At 39.2% G+C, this 21,550-nt stretch overlaps 2 protein-coding genes across 11 annotated transcripts in view; one reads left to right on the top strand and one right to left on the bottom strand.

Annotated features, from left to right (window-relative positions):
* Window positions 1-12,836, top strand: part of usp9 (ubiquitin specific peptidase 9) — a 34,366-nt gene extending 21,530 nt beyond the window's left edge. For 3 of the 10 annotated variants that reach the window (XM_067516121.1, XM_067516126.1, XM_067516122.1), the window contains 22 exons: window positions 72-209; window positions 489-655; window positions 767-875; window positions 961-1,107; window positions 1,305-1,451; window positions 1,551-1,758; window positions 1,841-2,061; window positions 2,346-2,533; window positions 2,633-2,806; window positions 2,913-3,054; window positions 3,195-3,951; window positions 4,805-4,943; window positions 5,028-5,253; window positions 5,375-5,504; window positions 5,625-5,810; window positions 6,085-6,305; window positions 6,412-6,500; window positions 6,592-6,748; window positions 7,185-7,397; window positions 8,523-8,552; window positions 9,796-9,894; window positions 10,745-12,836. In XM_067516121.1, coding sequence (XP_067372222.1) covers window positions 72-209; window positions 489-655; window positions 767-875; window positions 961-1,107; window positions 1,305-1,451; window positions 1,551-1,758; window positions 1,841-2,061; window positions 2,346-2,533; window positions 2,633-2,806; window positions 2,913-3,054; window positions 3,195-3,951; window positions 4,805-4,943; window positions 5,028-5,253; window positions 5,375-5,504; window positions 5,625-5,810; window positions 6,085-6,305; window positions 6,412-6,500; window positions 6,592-6,748; window positions 7,185-7,397; window positions 8,523-8,552; window positions 9,796-9,894; window positions 10,745-10,975 — 4,119 coding nt within the window. In that variant the 3' untranslated portion in view covers window positions 10,976-12,836. The remainder of the gene's footprint in view (window positions 1-71; window positions 210-488; window positions 656-766; window positions 876-960; window positions 1,108-1,304; window positions 1,452-1,550; window positions 1,759-1,840; window positions 2,062-2,345; window positions 2,534-2,632; window positions 2,807-2,912; window positions 3,055-3,194; window positions 3,952-4,804; window positions 4,944-5,027; window positions 5,254-5,374; window positions 5,505-5,624; window positions 5,811-6,084; window positions 6,306-6,411; window positions 6,501-6,591; window positions 6,749-7,184; window positions 7,398-8,522; window positions 8,553-9,795; window positions 9,895-10,744) is intronic. The other 7 variants (XM_067516130.1, XM_067516124.1, XM_067516129.1 and 4 more) reach the window with 5 other exon arrangements.
* Window positions 12,837-14,091: 1,255 nt separating this feature from the next.
* Window positions 14,092-18,106, bottom strand: rpl8 (ribosomal protein L8). The gene is made up of 6 exons (XM_067516132.1): window positions 17,954-18,106; window positions 16,653-16,796; window positions 16,411-16,552; window positions 15,268-15,486; window positions 14,975-15,090; window positions 14,092-14,288 (listed from the first exon to the last, which is right to left on the bottom strand). The coding sequence occupies exons 2-6, from the start codon at window positions 16,788-16,790 to the stop codon at window positions 14,130-14,132; spliced, it is 774 nt and encodes a 257-aa protein (XP_067372233.1). The 5' UTR covers window positions 16,791-16,796; window positions 17,954-18,106; the 3' UTR covers window positions 14,092-14,129.
* Window positions 18,107-21,550: the final 3,444 nt, after the last annotated feature.

The following is a 21,550-nucleotide window of genomic DNA, read 5'->3' as shown; positions in this document are numbered from 1 at the left end:
CCACTTGATGACTCAATCTATGGTTTAAATGATAGTGTCTGTAATAATTTTACGGTTCTATTTTTAAAAAGAATTTCTTCCAGGCATCAAAGTACATCCCAGATATATGTGTGATCCGAGCGGTACAGAAAATTGTATGGGCATCAGGCTGTGGTACAGTGCAGCTCGTCTTCAGTTCCAATGAAGAAATCAGCAAGATATATGAAAAGGTAAATGCTCAATAAATGCTTTTAAATGTACTTTAAATTTGAGAAAAATCACAATAATAAATAAAGGGAGCACATTATAGTCACACTTAACTTAACTACATAATAGATTTGCAGACTGGTTTAGTACCTAACGTGTGGGAATGTAAAAGCATGGGCCTAAGGCACAGTCAAAACAATGCATGGGCACTTGATGGGCTTGGTGAATGTTCAAGGTATTTGCATTTTTTTTATTGCTGTGCTGTATGTATTGTTACATAAAGGATTTTATTTTCTTGATAGACAAATGCAGCTAAGGAGCCAGATGGAGAAGATGAGCAGGTGTGCTGCGAAGCTTTGGAAGTGATGACTCTATGTTTTGCCCTCATGCCCACGGCACTGGACACACTGAGTAAGGAGAAGGCTTGGCAGACCTTCATTATAGATTTGTTGCTACACTGCCATAGCAAGTAAGTGAAGTAGTATGATTTCCAACTGTTGAATCAAAATTGCACTCGTTAAAGCCTTTCATTGTTTAAACTAAATATCATAATGCTGATGTTGTAACGTGTCTTTATAAGATCTGTCCGTCAGATGGCCCAGGAGCAGTTTTTCCTGATGGCAACTAGGTGCTGTATGGGTCATCGACCGCTTCTCTTCTTTATCACCCTCCTCTTCACTGTGCTAGGGGTGAGTTGCTATATGCCTTGTCTCTCCAAAGACTCTCTACCATCAGTAATTATGTGTGTTAATATTTAATTCTTGCTCCATTCAGAGTACAGCCAAGGAGCGAGCCAAACAGGCTGGGGACTACTTCACTTTGTTGAGACATCTGCTGAACTACGCCTATAACAGCAATATTAACCTGCCAAATGCTGAGGTGCTGCTCAACAACGAGATAGACTGGCTCAAAAGGATAAGGGTAAAGCAGCCTGTTAAGGATATTGACATAATGTGTTCATGATGTTCCATAACTATTTTGTGTAAAAAATAAATAAATTCAATAAAAATTGTTCATCATCCCCCCCCATTAAAAGGCATTCTGTACTATTCCAACCTCACAGGTGTGTGTCAGAGGCAGATTGATAGTATACACTGTTTTTGTACTGAAATTTGTAGGATGAAGTTAAAAGGACAGGGGAGACGGGTGTGGAGGAGACCATTCTGGAGGGCCACCTTGGGGTGACCAAAGAGCTTTTAGCCTTCCAGACCCCAGAGAAGAAGTATTACATCGGTTGTGAGAAGGGAGGAGCAAATCTTATTAAGGTAGAAAACATTACTGTAATGGAAATGTGTAACTAAGTGAAAAATGTCTCTTACCCATGTTTAACAGGAGAAGTTGCCATTTCTGCTTTTCTTTATTAGGAGCTGATAGATGACTTCATCTTCCCAGCATCAAATGTTTACCTACAATACATGAAGAGCGGGGAGTTTCCCACAGAGCAGGCCATCCCAGTGTGTAGCACGCCTGCTTCCATCAATGCTGGCTTTGAGCTCCTGGTGGCTCTGGCTGTTGGCTGTGTTCGCAACCTCAAACAAATAGTGGACACTCTGACTGACATGTACTACCTAGGTACGGAGACATCAATGTAGCAGTTTTAAAGATTAATTCCACCGGCAGTTTCTAAATTACAGTCTGACTGTCATCTCTCCAGGTTGTGAAACATTGACAGAGTGGGAGTACTTGCCTCCAGTGGGACCACGACCCAACAAAGGCTTTGTTGGTCTGAAGAATGCTGGAGCCACCTGTTATATGAACTCCGTCATTCAGCAGCTGTACATGATCCCTCCTATCCGCAATGGCATCCTAGCCATCGAGGGCACAGGCACTGATGTGGATGATGACATGTCAGGGGATGAGAAGCAGGAGAACGAGGTACTGTGCTAGTTTGTGTTGCAGTAAATTTTGCCCAAATGAACATGTTCATCTTTTCTTAGTATCCCGTGACTGACAAAATGGCCATCTCCAGGCTAGTAGGCCCAAATTAGTATTAATTAGTAGTAAATGTCTTCAGAGACACATTTATACAAACTGTGTGATTACTATTTGGGTGTTACATTTTAGTTTTATTTTATTAATTACATACTGTAGCAAAACACAATGTTGTGCATACAGAGAGATGTCATTAGTTATACTTAATTTGTGTGTTTTTTCTTCAGAGTAATGTGGATCCTCGCGATGAAGTGTTCAGCTATCACCACCAGTTTGATGATAAGCCCTCCAGTAAGTCAGAGGACAGAAAAGAGTACAATATTGGAGTACTGCGACACTTACAGGTTATTTTTGGTCATCTGGCTGCATCCAGACTGCAGTACTATGTCCCAAGGGGATTCTGGAAACAGTTCAGGTATTTCAAAGACTTTTCGTTTGGATTGGTGCTTTTTCTTTTTTGGCAAAAATGTCCAATTGTCCTCTTTTTGCTTACCATCTGTACTACCATTCTTAGGTTATGGGGTGAGCCAGTTAACTTGAGGGAACAGCATGATGCACTAGAGTTTTTCAACTCTTTGGTGGACAGCTTGGATGAAGCTCTAAAAGCCCTGGGCCACCCTGCCATGCTCAGCAAAGTACTAGGAGGGTCTTTTGCTGACCAGAAAATCTGTCAGGGATGCCCCCATAGGTGAGTGCACTCCTTTTCCTGTGCTTGGTTACTGGAAGAAGTTTCATTGATGAAGACTTTAGACTGCCATGGGTTCTTCCTACCAAACAAATGTTTGTGTTGTCAGGTATGAGTGTGAAGAGTCATTCACAACGCTCAATGTAGACATCAGAAACCATCAAAACCTGTTGGACTCCATGGAACAGTATGTGAAAGGAGATTTGTTAGAGGGAGCCAATGCCTACCACTGTGAGAAGTGTAATAAGAAGGTGAGAAATGAGCACCCATCTGATCACCTGCCAATATTAGCGGGGGAGAAATATTGACAGTTTTTCCTAATAACTTCTTGAAGGTTTTATTAAAGGTACGGAGAGGTGGACTGACCTGTATTGTTTGCACTCCTTGTCAGGTGGACACGGTAAAGCGTCTGCTAATTAAGAAGCTGCCACCCGTCTTAGCCATCCAGTTGAAACGGTTCGACTACGACTGGGAGAGGGAGTGTGCCATCAAGTTCAATGACTACTTTGAGTTTCCCCGAGAACTGGACATGGAGCCATACACAGTAGCTGGTGTGGCTAAGTTGGAGGGCGATGATGTCAACCCAGAGAACCAGGTGATCCAACAGAATGAGCCCTCTGAACCCACACCACCAGGAAGCTCTAAGTATCGTCTGGTGGGAGTGCTCGTCCACTCTGGCCAGGCCAGTGGCGGCCACTACTACTCCTACATTATCCAGAGGAATGGGGGTGATGGCGAGAAGAACCGCTGGTATAAGTTTGATGATGGTGATGTGACTGAGTGCAAAATGGACGATGAGGAGGAGATGAAAAACCAGTGCTTTGGAGGAGAATACATGGGTGAGGTGTTTGATCATATGATGAAAAGAATGTCATACCGGAGGCAGAAGCGCTGGTGGAATGCCTACATCTTATTTTATGAGCGCATGGACTCACTGGACAAGGACAGCGAGCTTGTCAAATACATCTCAGAGCTGAGCATCTCCTCCACAAAGCCCAATCAGGTCAAGATGCCTAGTGCCATCGAGTGCAGCGTCCGCAAACAGAACGTCCAGTTCATGCACAACCGAATGCAATACAGCCTGGAATATTTCCAATTCATTAAGAAACTTCTGACCTGTAACAGTGTCTATTTAAACCCTCCTCCAGGTATGCAACATTTTTGTGTGTACTGCTAACTGAGTTTTTTTAATGAACGGTACATAAGTCTAAGTAGATTAGCCGATGAACCTCACCTCAAACATCAAACACTGCCAGCTGCTGCAGGACACGTTTTACTGTAAAGACAATAATGCTGAAAGAATTAAGCGATTTTTGCTTAATCAGTCTCTTTGGAGAGACAAAACAAGCAAGAGATAAAACAAAACCTACCTGATACATACCATTATAGTTCAACTGTGTGCATGAACGTTACAGTGTGGAGTTTGATCTGGTACAAGTGTGCAGTGCCATTGTGTTCCTCCATCTGACTCTTCATATCAATAACCTCTAGAGGGTTGCTTTTATCTTCTGAACATTTATTAATTTGTTAATATATGACAACCATGGACTCTAAAGCTCCTGTCTTAAGGATAAAGCAGCTATAACTAGAGTATCACTAATCATGTCTAAAGAATTTTATTTTAAAGTAATGCTAACATGCAGCATCCCTGTTGAAGGAATTGGTTGTCAGTAGCCATTTAAAGTGGGATCATTTTATCTACCAGCATGTTATGAATTGAGGCTGTTCCCACTAATTTCTCAGAGAGCAATACTTGTTTATACAAGGACACTCAGTTTACAGAGCTATAGAGGAGGAAAATATGTCACTGTCACCTTATACTACTGAAGTGTATTTATTTATGCTGTGGTAAATACTAGAGCTATATAGCAGAAAAAAACAATTGATGTTTCTGTTATTGGCCTTGACTGTAGCTTCACAAACTGTTGCCTGCTTATGTCATTTTTTCCAAAGAATTTGTGCAAATTACCCAGAATATTTTTCCTCTGTTTTGTTAATTAGTGCTGTCTTTATCAGGACAAGACCATCTTCTGCCAGAGGCAGAGGAGATTGCTATGATAAGTGCTCAGCTGGCTGCTAGGTTCCTTTTCAGCACAGGTTTTCACACCAAGAAAGTAGTACGGGGTCCTGCCAGTGACTGGTAAGCTCTGTCAGACTGCACGTTTTTGGCTTATCTCTCTGATTTGTCCTTCTTTATAAATATCCACCTTGTCCTTACCTCTAGGTATGATGCCCTCTGCATCCTGCTGAGACACAGTAAGAATGTACGATGCTGGTTTGCACACAACGTTCTGTTTTCTTACCCCAACCGGTTCTCGGAGTACCTACTTGAGTGCCCGAGCGCTGAGGTTCGTGGTGCATTTGCTAAGCTTATTGTCTTCATCGCTCACTTCTCTCTGCAAGATGGTCCCTGCCCTTCCCCCACTGCCTCGCCTGGACCCTCTGCTCAGGTTGGTGCCAGACATTAACTAAAATGTGAATCAGTATCACATTATTACTGAGAAGTTCTGAACGTGTACTTTTGACTTTGTAATCCCCTTTTAAATGTTATTTTTTATGTTTGCGTATCAGGGCTGTGATAACCTCAGTCTAAGTGACCACTTGTTAAGGGCTGTACTCAACCTGCTCAGAAGAGAAGTTTCTGAACATGGCCGTCACTTGCAGCAGTACTTTAACCTTTTTGTCATGTATGCCAATCTAGGTAAGGAGCAAACAACCTCCCGTGTACATCTGTACCTCAAATGTACACGGCATCTGTGAAATATGAATAATGCACATAATGGTTTGGGACTTAAATAGTGTTTTCTTTGGCACTACACAGGCCTGGCAGAAAAGACCCAGCTTCTCAAACTGAATGTCCCTGCCACGTTCATGTTGGTTGCTCTGGATGAGGGTCCAGGCCCTCCCATTAAGTACCAGTACGCCGAGCTGGGCAAGCTATACACTGTGGTCTCCCAGCTTGTCCGCTGCTGCGATGTCTCCTCACGCATGCAGTCCTCTATCAATGGTAGGTGTATTTAAGTCTTCAGAAACAAAATGTTACATGAACTATGAGTTATTGTGACTACGTAATAACTTTTGAAACCGCCTTCAATGGTTGTGGTGGTGGGAGTTGGAGCCCATAAAAGGATTTTTTTTCATCCTTGTTCAGGATCTGATGAGTATGCAGAACCTGGAGTTGAGGGTTGTAAGAGATGAGGAACTAAAGGCACTGTCTGATGACAACATCGCCTCTTGCATGTCTTGGAGCTGTTACATTAAATCTAATTTGTGTTCCCCAGGTAACCCCCCTTTACCTAACCCGTATGGTGACACCAACCTGACAGCACCAGTAATGCCTGTGCAGCAACTTGTGGCAGAAATCCTGTTTGTGAGGACCAGCTATGTGAAGAAGATCATTGAAGACTGCAGCAACTCTGAGGAGACGGTAAAGCTGCTTCGCTTCAGTTGCTGGGAAAACCCCCAGTTCTCATCCACTGTGCTCAGTGAGCTGCTCTGGCAGGTAAATGTTTAATGTGTCTATAGACCAACAGGACATCTCTAATTCACTTACTTTTAAGTGTTTTAACTTACTTATGTTCAGTACCACATGCGTTGTGTGACTGCAGGTTGCATACTCCTACACTTATGAGCTGAGGCCTTATCTGGACTTGCTGCTACAAATTCTTCTCATTGAGGATTCCTGGCAGACACACAGGTCAGATTCATGCGTTGGTCAATAAATTATGAATTTGTTTTTTTAGTGTACTCATAGTTTGAAATTTCCTTTTCCTTAATTGGTTGTATAGGATCCACAATGTACTGAAGGGCATACCCGATGACAGAGATGGGCTTTTTGACACCATCCAACGCTCCAAGAACCACTACCAGAAACGGGCCTACCAATGCATCAAATGCATGGTGGCCCTGTTCAGCAACTGCTCTGTAGCTTACCAGATCCTACAGGTAAAATCATCAAGTGGCACAATTTCCCGGTCTCTCCTGTTGTCTTATCCTTTACATCATGTTGCACATATGAAATGCATGAAATCAATTCATGATTTAAAAATCCAGATGAGCAGCAACATTGCTATAAGACAAAAAGTGATGCAGTTTTTATTTGCCTTGGTGAAGACCTCATCTTATAAAGTTTACTTTATTTGCATTTTCCATTATCACAGCTCTTAAATCAAACCTTTTTCTGCATCTGGCATAGAGACTGAACTAGACACTTGTTTAACATGTTCAAAGCTTCCTGATTAATGAAGAACCAGTTTTTCTTTGGTTTCTCGCCTGTTAAAGAACGGCACTGAAACAGTCACAATAAGTGTAAAGAATGCATCTACTGCTTTCAGACAAACAGCCATATTTGTTAATCACCATGTTCTCCATGTGCACGCAGAGTAATGGTGACCTGAAGCGAAAGTGGACCTGGGCAGTCGAGTGGTTAGGAGACGAGCTGGAGAGGAGGCCATACACAGGAAATCCTCAGTACACATACAATAACTGGTCCCCTCCGGTTCAGAGTAATGAGACCTCCAATGGATATTTCCTGGAGCGTTCACACAGTGCACGTATGACACTAGCCAAGGCCTGTGAACTGTGTCCCGAGGAGGTAATGGCACTAACATTGTACCCTTGACATACATGTATTAGAATTTCACATTATTATTGTTGTTGTTGTTGTTGTTATTATTATTATTATTATTATTATTATTATTATTATTATTATTATTATTATTATTATTATTATTATTATTATTATTATTATTATTATTATTATTATTATCTGTCTTAGTGATCTGTTTTATCAAAGGCCACAGTAAACACATCTACATGGCCTCGGTTGCTATGGGAACATGTTACAATGTCTAGCAACTTAAACGTGTGGTGTACCACCACAAGTTAGGGATATTCGACTTTTGGGTGAAATTTATAGAAAATATAAAAAGTTCATGTCACAGCGATTATTATATCATGAAAGCAGGGCTTTGAAGTAGGAGCATACAACAGTAATTTCTTCATCTCAAACAATTGATTGAAACGAAAGCTAACAACATTGGTGGCAATACAACAACAAAAAATGTCAATGTCTCATGATGTCAAAATGTTAACAGCATGATGAGGATGTATAATAATGTTTAAATAAAAATTGAAATTGAATCGATTCATAGAATAAACATGATCCATGAACAATGTTGTGATTTTTACGGTTAATCACCTTGTTAGAGAAACATTGAACAGTTGGACATTCAAAAAAGAAGGTCAAGTTAAGTTCACCTGTAAAGGTCATAGTTGGGTACTTTATGAAATTTCACCCAAAGGTCAAATAAAAGAGATGAAAGGTCTAAATTCAGCACAAGGAGACACTTTTTAATGAGTGACCTAATGTTTTCTTTGTTAGACATGGAATGTACTTTTTGTTTTGTTTTTGTTTTTTCCCGCTGTCTAAAATCTGATCTGAATAAAATACTATATAGTCAACAATATATGACAACTATTTTTAATAGACAGAATACAGAAATGGTCGGTTAACTGCCCCATTCATTTATGACATGTTTACTATGCTGAATCTGTGTATTGTTGTTGTTTCATGGCTGTCATTGTTTCATGGCTGCCATTCACAATGCATACAAATATATATTTTTATTTTATTTTTCACTTAAAATAAGTTACTTGTATTTTTATGTTGACAAATCCAGTCAAATGACACACTTCTCCTGTAATATTCCATACACAGCTCAAGTGTACTCAGGGAAGCCCAGGGAAGGTCAGTATTCCAGGCACCACAACATAAGGAAAGGAAATTAAACAAAATAATTAAAATTTTAGAAGAGAAGCAATACACTATTGTTTAGGCCTTCAATACAACATTTTGAATTTCCTGTAGCTTGCATTGTGTCATTTTGAGTCATTGTCCCTTTCTATAAACTTTAGATACAGATGTATAGAAGTGCAGGAAGTTACAGTAAACCTAAGTGTACATAAATCAGTATAAAGAGTTGTAGAAGATAAAGTGGCAATTAGTGCCAATTAATTGAATTGCCAGAAGCTTTATTCCCAATATAACATCATTATTATTCATATAGTTCGTATATTTAGTATGTTTGGCATCCTACCAGATAATATTACGTTGGCCAATATTATTACAAAATGATATGTTGACTGGCCACTGGTTAGATATGAGATGCTATACAGTGTAACTAGGATAGAAGGAATTTATACAGCTGTGCGCATTGAACAGATGCTTGAACTGTTGCTGTCCTGTTGCCCAGTTCATTGACTCACCATAGCAAACTGACTTAGTCAGCTCAGTCTAGGGCTTTTTCTTCCTGCCTAAATATAATTGTAGTGGCACCAGGCAATTGCTCCTGAGTGAAAAACCTTAATTATATTACAATATCTAGTACTATTTGCAGTGTTTTGCATGTAAGATAAATACCGTATTCTTTGCTAAAAAAGAATTTAGTGATCTGGCAGTTATTCCTCCTCTGAAGCTTGTCCGTCATTTGTTTACATCAGGTCAGATGTAGTATAAACTCTTGTAGGTAGCAAAAGTCCAGAGTTTTGATTCTCCATCTGTAGCAAAATATGAATTGTCTAAATTATAAAATTAAGAGGAAGGTATTTTATGTTGATGTAAGTTCCATTTCATCTAAACCTAGTGTTACTAGACTCGACAGATTCTGTTGCTTAACAATTTGACTTGACACCTTGTAACATGTAATTCTGCACACATTAAACATAAATGTTTTGTTTTTTCATAGTTCTTTTACTTTTCAACACCAAGGCTGGTGCCTCAATCTAATTTTTACTTTCAACTAGTAAAATACATTATCAACAGATTTATCCTTTGAAAATGACACTGAGTAAACCTCCACAGTAGAGGTTCACCTTCTGTTAGCTTGATGTTTACTGTTTTCAAATACAAACTTTATACATGTGTTTTTAAAATATTCTTAATTTTCAGTGGATGTGGAAATTAATTTGATGACTTATTTCACATCTGCTAGGAGCCAGATGAACAGGAAGCACCCGATGATCAAGACTCTTCCCCACCTGAGGACACTTCTCTGTACCCACATTCTCCTGGAACAACCCAGTTCCAGCAGGTACACTCTTAGAGCACTGGGTTTAGGTGGTTGTGTTTAGTTTGTGTCTTGTTACTCTGTGAAGGATCATAGAATCGTTCATTCCTGTAGCCAGTCTCACGTTAGCTGTTAATAAATCCGGTAACTGTGGCAACAAAGGATTTTTCAAGTCAGCATCCTAGTTTTATTTATTTTTTTATGCCTGTGTGCTGAAACAAACTGAAGTCTGTATTTGCTTTGTGAACAAATAAACCAAATAAAGTTAATTTTAAGCAGACATGGCATTAGTGGACTAGAGACTCAAGTGAAGGTTTAAGTACTTATAATATTCCATGAAAGATAATGTGCCACATCAAAATATTTTGTTCAAGTTAAAGTAGTAAGTACAAGCAAGTACAATTGTAAATTTATTCCACCAAGAATCTTTAAAGAACATTGTAAATGATGCTATTGATTTATAGTATAGTGTGTAAATATACACACTCTACTATAGAAAAAAGGAAAAGCTGCTCACTAACGTGGGATAAATTGTTTTCCTAAAGAGCTGTTAATGACACGCTCCTCAAACACAATATGCAGTGAGGTGCCCATGTTCGTAGTTAGGAAGCAACATGCCACCCAGTGTGAATATTTGACATGTTTTGTTTCTAATAAATCTTTGATTTTTATTAAAAACTCTGAGCTACAGCAAGTTGTGATACACTGACCTTTCTTGTTAATAGAGTTAATTGTTGAAGTTCAAGCACAGAATGTTATTTGGCCCCAACATGTCCAAAGCACTTGGCTGTTGGATGCTCAGACAAAGTATCACTTAAAGTAAATGATGTGTTAGTTGCAGCCCTGATCTTTCTCTACTCTTACTCCTTAACAGAACAACCACCCCCATGGGCAGCCGTACACTGGGCCCGCTGCTCAGCACATGAACAACCCCCAGCGTCCCGGTCCCGCCTCTGCCCCAACTCCAGGCCCTACACAGACCCCCACCACAGGTCCTGGCCCCACTCCTGGTCCAGGCCCGCGAGCACAAGAGAACTGGGAGAGCACCGAGGAGGTCGCCCCAGTTCCCACCTCTACCCCAGCACCTGCCCCCCCTAAGGAGTAACATCCCCTCCCCCTTTGCTGTGCCTCGAGCCTCCATCGTCCTGCTCTCCTTCCTCTCATCCTTCGGTCAACAGAGCTCCTCGTCGGGCCTCTCTTTCTCTTTCCCACTCTCTCTGGCCCCAGGGCAGGGGAGAGCCAGGCCCCTATCCCCTCACCAGGCCACTGCTCCCTTCCGTCAGCCTGTGGGAGGTGCTCTTCCCTGGCCTGGGGCTGCCTGACCGTGTGACAGGGGCCTGATGGTGGCTGCAGAGGCGAGGAAATGGATAAGAGTTCTACTAAAAAACAAACTTACCCAGAGCTGACGATGCTGATGCGCTTGTCTACATGACGAAAAGGTGTACATAGTATGTTAATGTTTCTGACTGTTCAGATCCCCCAGTAGCATAACTCTATGGTTTGCTGTTGGGAGAAGTTGCAGATATAATGAAAAAGAAAAATGGATATTATAAATAAGAAAAATGCCCAAAACAACTGTAAGAAGACAACTCCTTTGTTTTATCACCCATACTCAGCAGTAAAGTTTGTTCTACCATCGGACGGTTACTGGTCATTCAACTGTAGAAGGACGCATTGTTATAATTAATATTATTATTCTTAAGCTCCTTGGCAACCTTATGACCCATGCCAAATCAACTCACAATGTGGTTGGTTTTAGTGTGAGATTTGAAATGGTTGGGTGGACTTTTACGGTGTTTGGTTGATGTGAAAAAGCAGTGATGCAACATTGTTCTGAAACTCATTGCCTTTTTTTTTTTCTTTTTTTTTTTTTTTTTTTGTGTTCTGGTAATTAATTCAATCCTTTTTGAAGCTCTAGTTAATATGCTGTAACATTTAGCATGGCTTCTCACCAGAATAGTGTAGCCCAAGGGAAGACTTGTGATCATAACAACCTGAAGCTGTTCTTAATCCACATCTCCAGAGGGGTGTTAGGTTTTTCAGTTTTTCTTTCTTTTTCTACTCATTTACCCTATCTACAATGAGGGCGATCTTTTGAACCAGTGTATGAAAAAGTGGCTTTTCAATTGCACATTATAATCCTCCAACTTCATATTTGGCAGTCAGTCGTGGTGGGATAGACAGCTTAGCATTCATCTATAGGATTTTTTGAAAAACGAAACACATATGCAACAGAATTGCTGCACTGGGTTATCTGGTGTATAATAGACTGTGTGGTTTGCTTCTGTCTCTTCAGTAGAGCCTAGTTGTAGACAGACTCGTTGCCCATTGGCTTCCTTTCTGCCATGGAGCTAGTCAGGTGGGGTGTCTGGCTGTGATTTGGGATGAAGTGACAGATCCTGAACTGCAGCGAGGCCCTGGCCCTCTCACTCCATGAAGATCAGGTTCCACAGCAGGGTTGTACCGTAAGAATAGTGGCTGGTTAGTCATGTTGCAACTTGAGCTAACTTGTAATTCTGTAGGAGTAAAAGGTAAACATCAGTAAATACTGTATTTAATTGGTAACTTGAATGCGTGTATTTTTGGATTTTTTTCTTCTTTTTTTTCTTTCTTTTTTTTTTTTGTCTAAAACATACCAAATACTCCTGCAAATGAAAATATTCTGCCCACCATATTATATTTAAATATTTTGCTCTTATTTTATAGAATTTATTTTGTTGTATTTCACTAAAAATAGAATTTGATTTAAGAGGAACATTTTTGTCCTTGTGTTATTTTTAAAGAAGATATTGACTGTACAGAGTTCTGCGCCCTGTTTTTTGCCGACTTTTGTTTTGGCCATGGTGTGACGTTGAATTCTGGAGCTACAGTCGCGATGTGGACTTTCACTTTGTGAGGTTTTTTGTGCACAGAAATATAACAAAAAAAGCATTGCGCCCTTAGCAAATAAAGAACATGGAATCTTGCCTGTGTCTCATTTTTGCTTGTGGACATTAGGACTTTTTCTGTTGTACAATAGAGAAGGCTTATGTAAGCAGTCGAGTGGATCTTATTTGTGGTGTTAATTTTTTTGGGGTTGAGACCAAGGCTTGACTGGAGTCTACCTGTAGCAAAAATGATTACAGTTTAGAAAGGTCAAAGATTGATAAATAATAACAAGCCATGAAGTCTAGGCTCTGTAGACCTCCACAATAACATTTTGTTAGGCAAAGGATGTAAAGACAAGAACATCACTGGTCAGGCAGGTGAGCAGGAACCCAACAGTCATCAGGTTAATGCCAACCTTGTGGTGAAATGTGGTGGCAGCCCCAGGGTATGGGGCTGGGGGTGTTTCTGAGAAGCAGGGACAGAGAGACTAGTCAGAATTAAAGATAAGTGGCAAAATGCAGGTTCTTTAAGAAGCCTTCTCCAGAGCGCATGAGACCCAAGACTGGGCTGATGGTACACCTATCAGCTCATAATTGAAGCAAACAGCCAAGTTCTCTTACCCACCCCTCTCCACAGGTAGAACAACTTAAAGATAGCAGCTCAGACACTAACCATCCAATCTGAAGGAGTTTAAGAGGATCAGGAAGATTGGGGTAAACTGATGAAGTCAGACTTCCCCAAGAAGATTTGCAGAGTGACTGCCAAATTTGTTTCGACAGAGTACTGATTTTAGTGTCAGAGTGTAATTATTTTTCTTTTTCAATTGTAAAGTAAATTTGCCAATGCCATGGATCTGTGGTAAAGCACTGGGTTTGAATCCCACCCCCCCCCCGTCCCTTAGCCTGAAATGGGAGGGTTGGGGGAGGAAGACCACCCAGCGTAAAAAGTCATGTCAAATCAACGTGGGGAAAGCGGAGCTGAAAGCAGTTTCTTTTGTTAAACACTTTTGCTTGTGCAGATTAGCAGGCAACCAATGAAAAATATATTAAGTTAAAATTCAAATCCAAAAATGTGGTCTGTTGTATAGTGGATGGATTTTTAAATTTCTTTTTTCCCCTGTAATTAATTCTGTTACATAACAAGTTGATCATTTCTGTTCACACACAGGCTTTAACTGGGTGAAGCTAATTTACTAGCTTCAGTTTTTATTTTCACCTATTAAAGGTCAAATGTGTGAAATGATTGTTGTTTTCTTGCCTTAGAGCTAAGTAGAGTTAAACTTTCACCTTTTGCCTCTTTGGGTTGGTGGCAAAACTGCGTGTTTTAATAGAAACAATAATAGAAACGCACAGATTATTTTGAAACATGTTTTATTATCAAGACAGTCAGACTTAGTTCTCCTTCTCCTGGACAGTCTTTGTTCCACGCAGTCTGCCTGTACGTCGGGCAGCAATAAGACCGACCTTACGACCAGCAGGTGCATCCCTCCTGATTGTTGAGGGTTTGCCAATGTGCTGATGGTTACCACCACCGAAGGGATGCTCGACGGGCTGCAGGGAGAGAGGGGTTAAATGAAAAAAAAAAAAAAGACACCACTGAGAAACTGATCTTGTTTTGCCTGCATGAATTCAGCAGAAACAACCTTTTTTTTTGATTAACTATAAGGCACAGAAGAGAAAACAAACATCGTCCAATTAGGAAAATGTTTCCTCAGGTCAGTGACAGGTCATTGGAAAAGGATTTTAACCAAACTAATGTTCCTATCACTGATCCATTTGGTCTGAAAAAAGCCCATTTGGCAAAATATTGGCCAATTACTTTTATGGAGAGCAAACTAATTGTTGCAGCGCCTTATCAAATGTGTTAATGTGCATAGGTAAATATTTAATGAGTTTTTGGAAATTCGGGCAGATATTACAACAGCTTGTTCAAGCTCAATCACCAACTCCTTGCATAGCAGAAAACTGATTTCTCTTTCTCCTCCAGTTTCACAGCACTGAGAAATTAAGATATTCTCTTTATCCTTTATAAAAAGCATCTATCAAAGTCTTTTATTAATTGCTTCTCCCCATTCTGAAAACAACATCCAAGGACATTTGATAAGACCAACTCCACAAAAGGTCTAACAACATCTATTTAAAATGTGTCGACCTTTTAAACCCTGTGAGCCCATAAAAATAATTGCATTTTTGGCATCAATATATAAAACAGCTTCACTGTCTTCATGTTCACTTACATTCATAGCAACACCACGGACACGTGGCCAGCAGTTCCTCTTGGCCTTGTACTTGTGGTAGGCGCGTCCGGCCTTCAGGATGGGCTTGTCAATACGACCACCTCCAGCAACTACACCTTTAAAAAACAAAACAGGGCAGAGCAGGTGAAATGGTGCACTGGTACAGTCACCTTATCCCATTTTAGAGATGCCATAGCTAACAGGGAGTAGATGGCCCTATGCACTGCAGATGGCGTTAACCTCTGAAGTTTGTTACAGCAACAGTGAGGAAACACTGAGTTAAGACTTCTTACCGACAACTGCTCTGTTGGCTGAAGCGATAACCTTCTTGGAGCCTGAGGGCAGCTTGACTCTGGACTTCTTAGTCTCAGGGTTGTGAGAGATGACTGTGGCGTAGTTTCCTGAGGCGCGGGCCAGTTTGCCTCTGTCGCCAGGTTTCTCCTCCAGGCAGCAGATGATGGTTCCCTCAGGCATCACACCAACGGGCAGGACATTGCCAATGTTCAGCTGAGCTGTGGGATAAAGATGGTAAGGCATGGGCTTCTCTCTAAAACCCACTTAAATCCAACAACGTGAACACAGTTCAGTTAGAAGCACTGTCTTTACATTCTGGCAAACCGATTTTAATACATTGGATGCAACTACTTTGGACGGTGAATTGGGCCAAATGTAATGTAGATCTGCAGCTAATGCTTTTATTATCAATTGATCTGCTGGATTCGTTTTCTGCAATAAAAAATTTATAATATATCAGAAAACAAAAACAAAAAAAAACCTAATTAAAATGTAACAACTTTTGAAGCCAAATATAGTTTAGAAATGTTAACAGATTTTATGCTTAAAAAAGGTTTCACATAAGGCCAATCAGAGATTATTAATTGGATCATCAGGTAACACAACAACCAAATCTTTCCTTTATTGTTGTTCCTTCAGACTCTACAGTAGAAGAATGAAAACTGTTTAAATGAGATTTGGCTGCACCAGCAAATGAACATCAAACCCCCCAAAAATCACCAAGTCTCATTTGAAAAGCTGGAACCAGAGAGCAGTTGCATTATTTAACTAAAAATGTTTGCTTAGCAAAACAGGCCGACTGACACGGTTGTGCTGTCACCTAAAAAACATTAAATCTGTGAGTAACTTGAGAGCAAAGCTGAAGTAAAATGAAACTTGACATGTCAGATTTGTGATGTCTTTACAGCTAGTGTTTTTCCTAGCATTTCTTAAGTTAAGCCTAACATTACCATGTTAACTAACATTGACTCTAGGTTTTATTGGAAATTTCAGAATGTAGCTTGACATTTTACATCTTCATGAATATTAACATCAGATTTAAAGTTGAGAACATTACTTTTTCAAAACCAGACTATGGTCAGGCAGTTAGTGGACCTTGTTCATACTTAAAGAGCACTAAAAGTCTGCTTTTATTCTCTTACCCTTCTTGCCGCAGTAGATGAACTGTCCGGTGTGGATGCCCTCAGCAGCGATAAAGAGCTCTGTCCTTTTCTTGAAGCGGTATGGATCACGGAAAGCCACTTTGGCCAGGGGAGCGCCACGGCCAGGGTCATGGATAATGTCCTGAGACCACCAGAGAAAAAAGTCAGATGTTTGATATCACAAACACCCAGTACAGCACTGACCTTCCCACTAACCCAGTGCTTATAGAGTCTTCATTTACCTTCACGATCCCCTTGATGTAACCATGGCGTTCAGCAAAGTCAATGTGACGGAGTTTAGCAGCACCTTTCCTGTGTTTGACGTGGGCTTTGAACACAGAGCCCGCACCTTTTCTCTGTCCCCTGATCACACGTCCCATCGTGTACTGAAAAAAGTAACAGATAGGTGTTATTTCAGCCTTCAGTGGAAATTTAAAAAAATGTATGTTTATTAATCAAAGTATATAGCCTGAATTTACTGCATAATATTTCACGGCACAATGTTTTTTTAAAACCCCAAATAACAATAACGTCCTAAACACAGCGTTTTAATATTAGTTAGGAGATTGTGATGGAAATTAAAAGCTAGCTGGATTTTATTCACATTCTCTTATGCGATTGCATAGATCACCTGCCCAGTTGCAGACCTTTTTTCGGTAAACATGGGCACTTTTTAGGGAATTATGACAGATCCTTGTTTGATTCAGTCTGATCAATTTAGCCGGAAGCTTAAACATGAGCCAAATCACAACTTTTTATTTGAAGCAACACTTGAAACTCGCTACAGACACAAATCAGTTCATTATAATGGTACATTTCCACAACCCTTTGCTGTTCCATACGACACTTGATTTCAGGGAGACCTGGCTGCATTTTACCAGTCCTCACCCTGACACACAAGGTATATCAGTGTAACATTCTGCTTAACGCAGGCAACATTATTATTTGGAAACAGATTTCACATAAACCCTCCTTCTGTGGACGCTCAGAAACAAGTCTGCATTTACACACGTGAATGCTAAAGATCTACTACTAGTGCTACTTATAAATTTGTATAATTGGTAAAACTTAAACAGTCCTGTTAATGATGAGCTAAACACATTAAATAGCGAACACTAAATCGACCCATGTTATTAATCTCAACTAGCCGGTGTAGTTAGCATAGCTAGCTTTATCCGCCGTACTTTTCATGGATAAGACTAAAATACACAAGCGTTTGGGATAAAAGAGAGACACACAGCCTCAGAAATTATAATTTACACATTTGTACATAAATTCAATGACCTATCACTTCTCTAGCGGCTCGAAGCAAACACGTTTCCGTACTGTTAGCGGCTACACACCGCTGCTACTGCGCCGTATCACCTCTACCTACAAAAGCACCAAAAGTGCGACAAAATACACAACCACCAAAAATAACCTATTGGTGTTGACACTACACACTTTCAGCACGTTTATGAGAGATGGATTAAAATGGATGATGTGAAAAATCTATGATTTAAAGCAGATTGTATGGACGAGAACAACACAGTTGAAGTCCTACCTAAACTCCGCTGACGGAAAGAGGAAGAGCAAAGGAAAAGCGGAGGTTTTCTTCCGGTGTAATCTTCGAACGGCCTGATGGGAAATTGAGTCAGATAAGACGCAGTATCGGATTAAGGCGTTTACCAAAGTATAAATACAGTCGTGGAATGTGACGAAACACAATTTCCGTTGCGAAATAAAACGAACTACAAGTATTTCGTTACTGTAACCAAGTACATTTTTCACGTATCTATAGTTTGCTTGAGTATTTCACAATAAACATCTTTTCCCATATTTTTCTGAAAACGATTCACTAGCGACACATGAATTTCTTTACTAAACCAGGCACAGGGTTAGTGTCAGTTCTTCCTTCCATCTTCTTATTTAAAAAGCGTATTTAACATAATACAAGCAGGTTCAAATTCACTCTGCAAAGGCAAAGTGGATCAAACCATGTAACTACCAGCCTCGTTGTTTCACCCATTTTTTCATATTTTCTTTTTTGTTAAGGGATTTCTCTGGCTCTTTAACTCTGTGCGTCCTGAACCTTAGTAACATTTTATCTGTGGCCGTATCAGTAGTTTCATTCTTTAAATTACAGAGCTGATGGTTTGTTTGTTACTCTCACTGTGATACTCACTGTGGTGGTAACACATGGGTTGTGTAGAAATAAAACTAAAACCAACATCAGATCATAAAGCTAAAACAACTTCAACCCATCATTTATGTCTATTATCAGTGATTTGTTAATCTTCCCCAAACATAAACCAGCACTGGCCCGTAGAAAGAGACAGGGAGAAAAAAAATAGTCAAGCACTTTTACTTTTAATACTTTAAATTAAATATTAATCACGTGATGACTTTTACTTATAGCTAGAAATATCAATGGGTTCTTATACTTTTACTAGAGTACATTTTTGTTTGGATATTTCACTTTTACTTATGTACAGTTTTTTAGTACTTCATCCACTACTGTTCCAGAGAAACCTCTTACACCCCTCCTGCAATGTGAGGGTCCTGTGGAACATTATCTGACAGCACTGGACGACATCATTAAGCCTGAAGCTCAAAGTCCCGCTTCTTTAGAATGTTCTACACCTGACACAAAACAGCACATCATTATTTCTTCTGTACAGAAAAAATGTCTGTGGACTGAGTGAAACAAGTAAAATAAAATATAAAACACCAGTCAGTTTAACTGCATTGTTCTCTTACTTGTTTTTGATAGATCCTGTTCTTTAAAAAACAAAACTGATTCTGAATACACTTGTACCAATGTCATTTAAAGGTGACGTCGTCCTCACTGATTTGAAATAAGTCTTTTGTCACCTCTTTTGAGTGATCAGTTGTGTCCTCTTGTCTCTTTTGTCCTTTTGGGATGGAGCAATTTTATTTTTTCTCTGTTGGAGGAAACAGAAACTTTTTATTGATACAGTTACACACATTTAATAATTTACATGTCAAGATTAATAATAATCAAATGAGGTAACTTGCAGCAGTGAAACTTACTCTGCAGAGGTCAAACAGTTTGCATTTCCAGGAACTCTTCTTAGCTTTTGAATGTTCAGCTGCTGCTGTTGTTGTAGCAGCTGGAGCTTCTGAGGGGCCGAGTCTACTGACAGACAAAAACACAACTGGTTACTCTGCAGTTAACAACATTGCTGTACTGACTTATGTCACATCGTAAGGTGTTTCTAAGATTTTTGTTTGAACAAAACAACTGAAAATCTGTATATTCTACTATAACAGAATACAAAGTGCATCATATTGCACAAGTGTGTCCGTTTTTTTTTTTCAGTTTACCAACATGAGAAAACTTTCTTTTCCTCTGTCTGGCCTCCTATCTTTTTTCATAACCTTTACGATTGTGGTTTTAGTTTTCTGGTGGAGAAAAAATAGAATTAAACAAATTCCAAATGTGAAATGTCTGCAAAATAACAAACCTTCGTGACCAAAAAAACACACTGATTTTAGAGACTAGGTGAATTATAAATTGAGGCAAGTTAGAAAAATGTCAATATTTCTGATCAGAGAGTCTAATAAACAGTGCTAAAAAATCAGAAACTGTGTGACATTCACAGACAAACATTTGTCCATAACATGGCTGCAGGTTGTTTTTCATCCACGACTTGAGAAAGTGAAGTTCAGTCGACGTCTGTCTGTAATGTGTGTGTTGCTAACTATTTGACGAGGATCAGTAATGACATGGAACAGAACCTTTCATATTACTGGTACCATAGCAACAGAAGGGTATAGTGGTAAATTTAATCCAGTTTAAAGCATGAAATTGGCTGGAGTGTGAGATATTTAATGATAGGTCCAGATGATCAATGAGCCTTAATAAGCCCTGAAAAACACAAACAGTCCCACACTCAAGTATTCAATACATCACCAAATAAAAGCTGTAAATAGTCCCAGTAAATGTTCATCAAATGATCACTTAGATCATTTGTTCTTCGTGTTTTTGGAACAAGTACACAAATCTGTTAATTTAAGGATAAAGATATTTTTGTCTTTGTTCTGATTATTCCTTATTGTACAACAATCCTTTGAAAATATTAGAGGCAATAGTTTGATAGTACACCTTCCTTTGTCTTTCTTGTCTGTGGTTAAATATGATTTTTGGGGCCGATTTAGAAGAAAGACTAATCCTCCATAGTTTTATAAGAATACAGATGATGTGATGATGAAACTTTTACTCCAATACATTTATAATCAAAGTTGCTTTACAGGGTACAATCAAAATACATTACGCATTTCATAATACCCACTTTTTTCATATTTCTATGAAAACAAATCCTTAGAGAGACAGGACTAAACAGCACTAATCCAAAAAAGGACAGGGAGAAAAACATAGTCAAGTACTTTTATTTGTAATACTTTAAGTAAAATATAAATAGTGTACATTACAAGGTAGAAATGTCAGTGGGCACTTACACTTTTACTAGAGTACATTTTTCTTTGTATATTTGTACTTTTAATTTTTGTTTTTGAGTACCTTATCCCGCATTGTGTAATAGTAATTTCAAAGTGCAGAAATACACTTGGGAAAGTACTGCAACTGTACACTTTGACTTTACTACACTGCAGAGGCAACTATTATAATTTTGCTTTACTAAATTCAAAAAACGTAAGTTATAACTAGTTACTTTGAAACGACACAAAATTCTACACTATAGGTCTAATTTATTGATTTCCAGTGGAAACTTCACCAGTTACAAGTAATTTTAATCCAATAAATGAATGTGTATAACCCCACATAAGGACCACTTTTAATTTTAGTGCTTCAAGTAATTGAATATTCATTTAGTTTTTTTATACAGGTTTTTAACTTGTTACTCAATATTTCTACACTGTTCACTGCATTATTGATATTTTAATTGAAGTAAATTATGTTCTTCTATCACTCCGTTAAAATACAACGGTATTACCTATTAAAATATACTTGTAATTGTGTTAGTATATAAGTACTAAAAGTAAAGGTAGTCCTTGTGCTCAACAACCTAGTGATTGATGTATGACATTAGGTTAATATACCTCGAATACATCACTTCAGGGTTGTAGCTGGTAAAGTTGGAGCTGATTCATTAAGAATGAATAAGGATTCTGATTCAGG

The sequence above is a fragment of the Channa argus genome, chromosome 9 (assembly GCF_033026475.1).
Source record: "Channa argus isolate prfri chromosome 9, Channa argus male v1.0, whole genome shotgun sequence".
Taxonomy (NCBI): domain Eukaryota; kingdom Metazoa; phylum Chordata; class Actinopteri; order Anabantiformes; family Channidae; genus Channa; species Channa argus.
The sequence above is the reverse complement of the archived record's forward strand: the minus strand, read 5'-3'. Positions and strand labels throughout refer to the sequence as shown.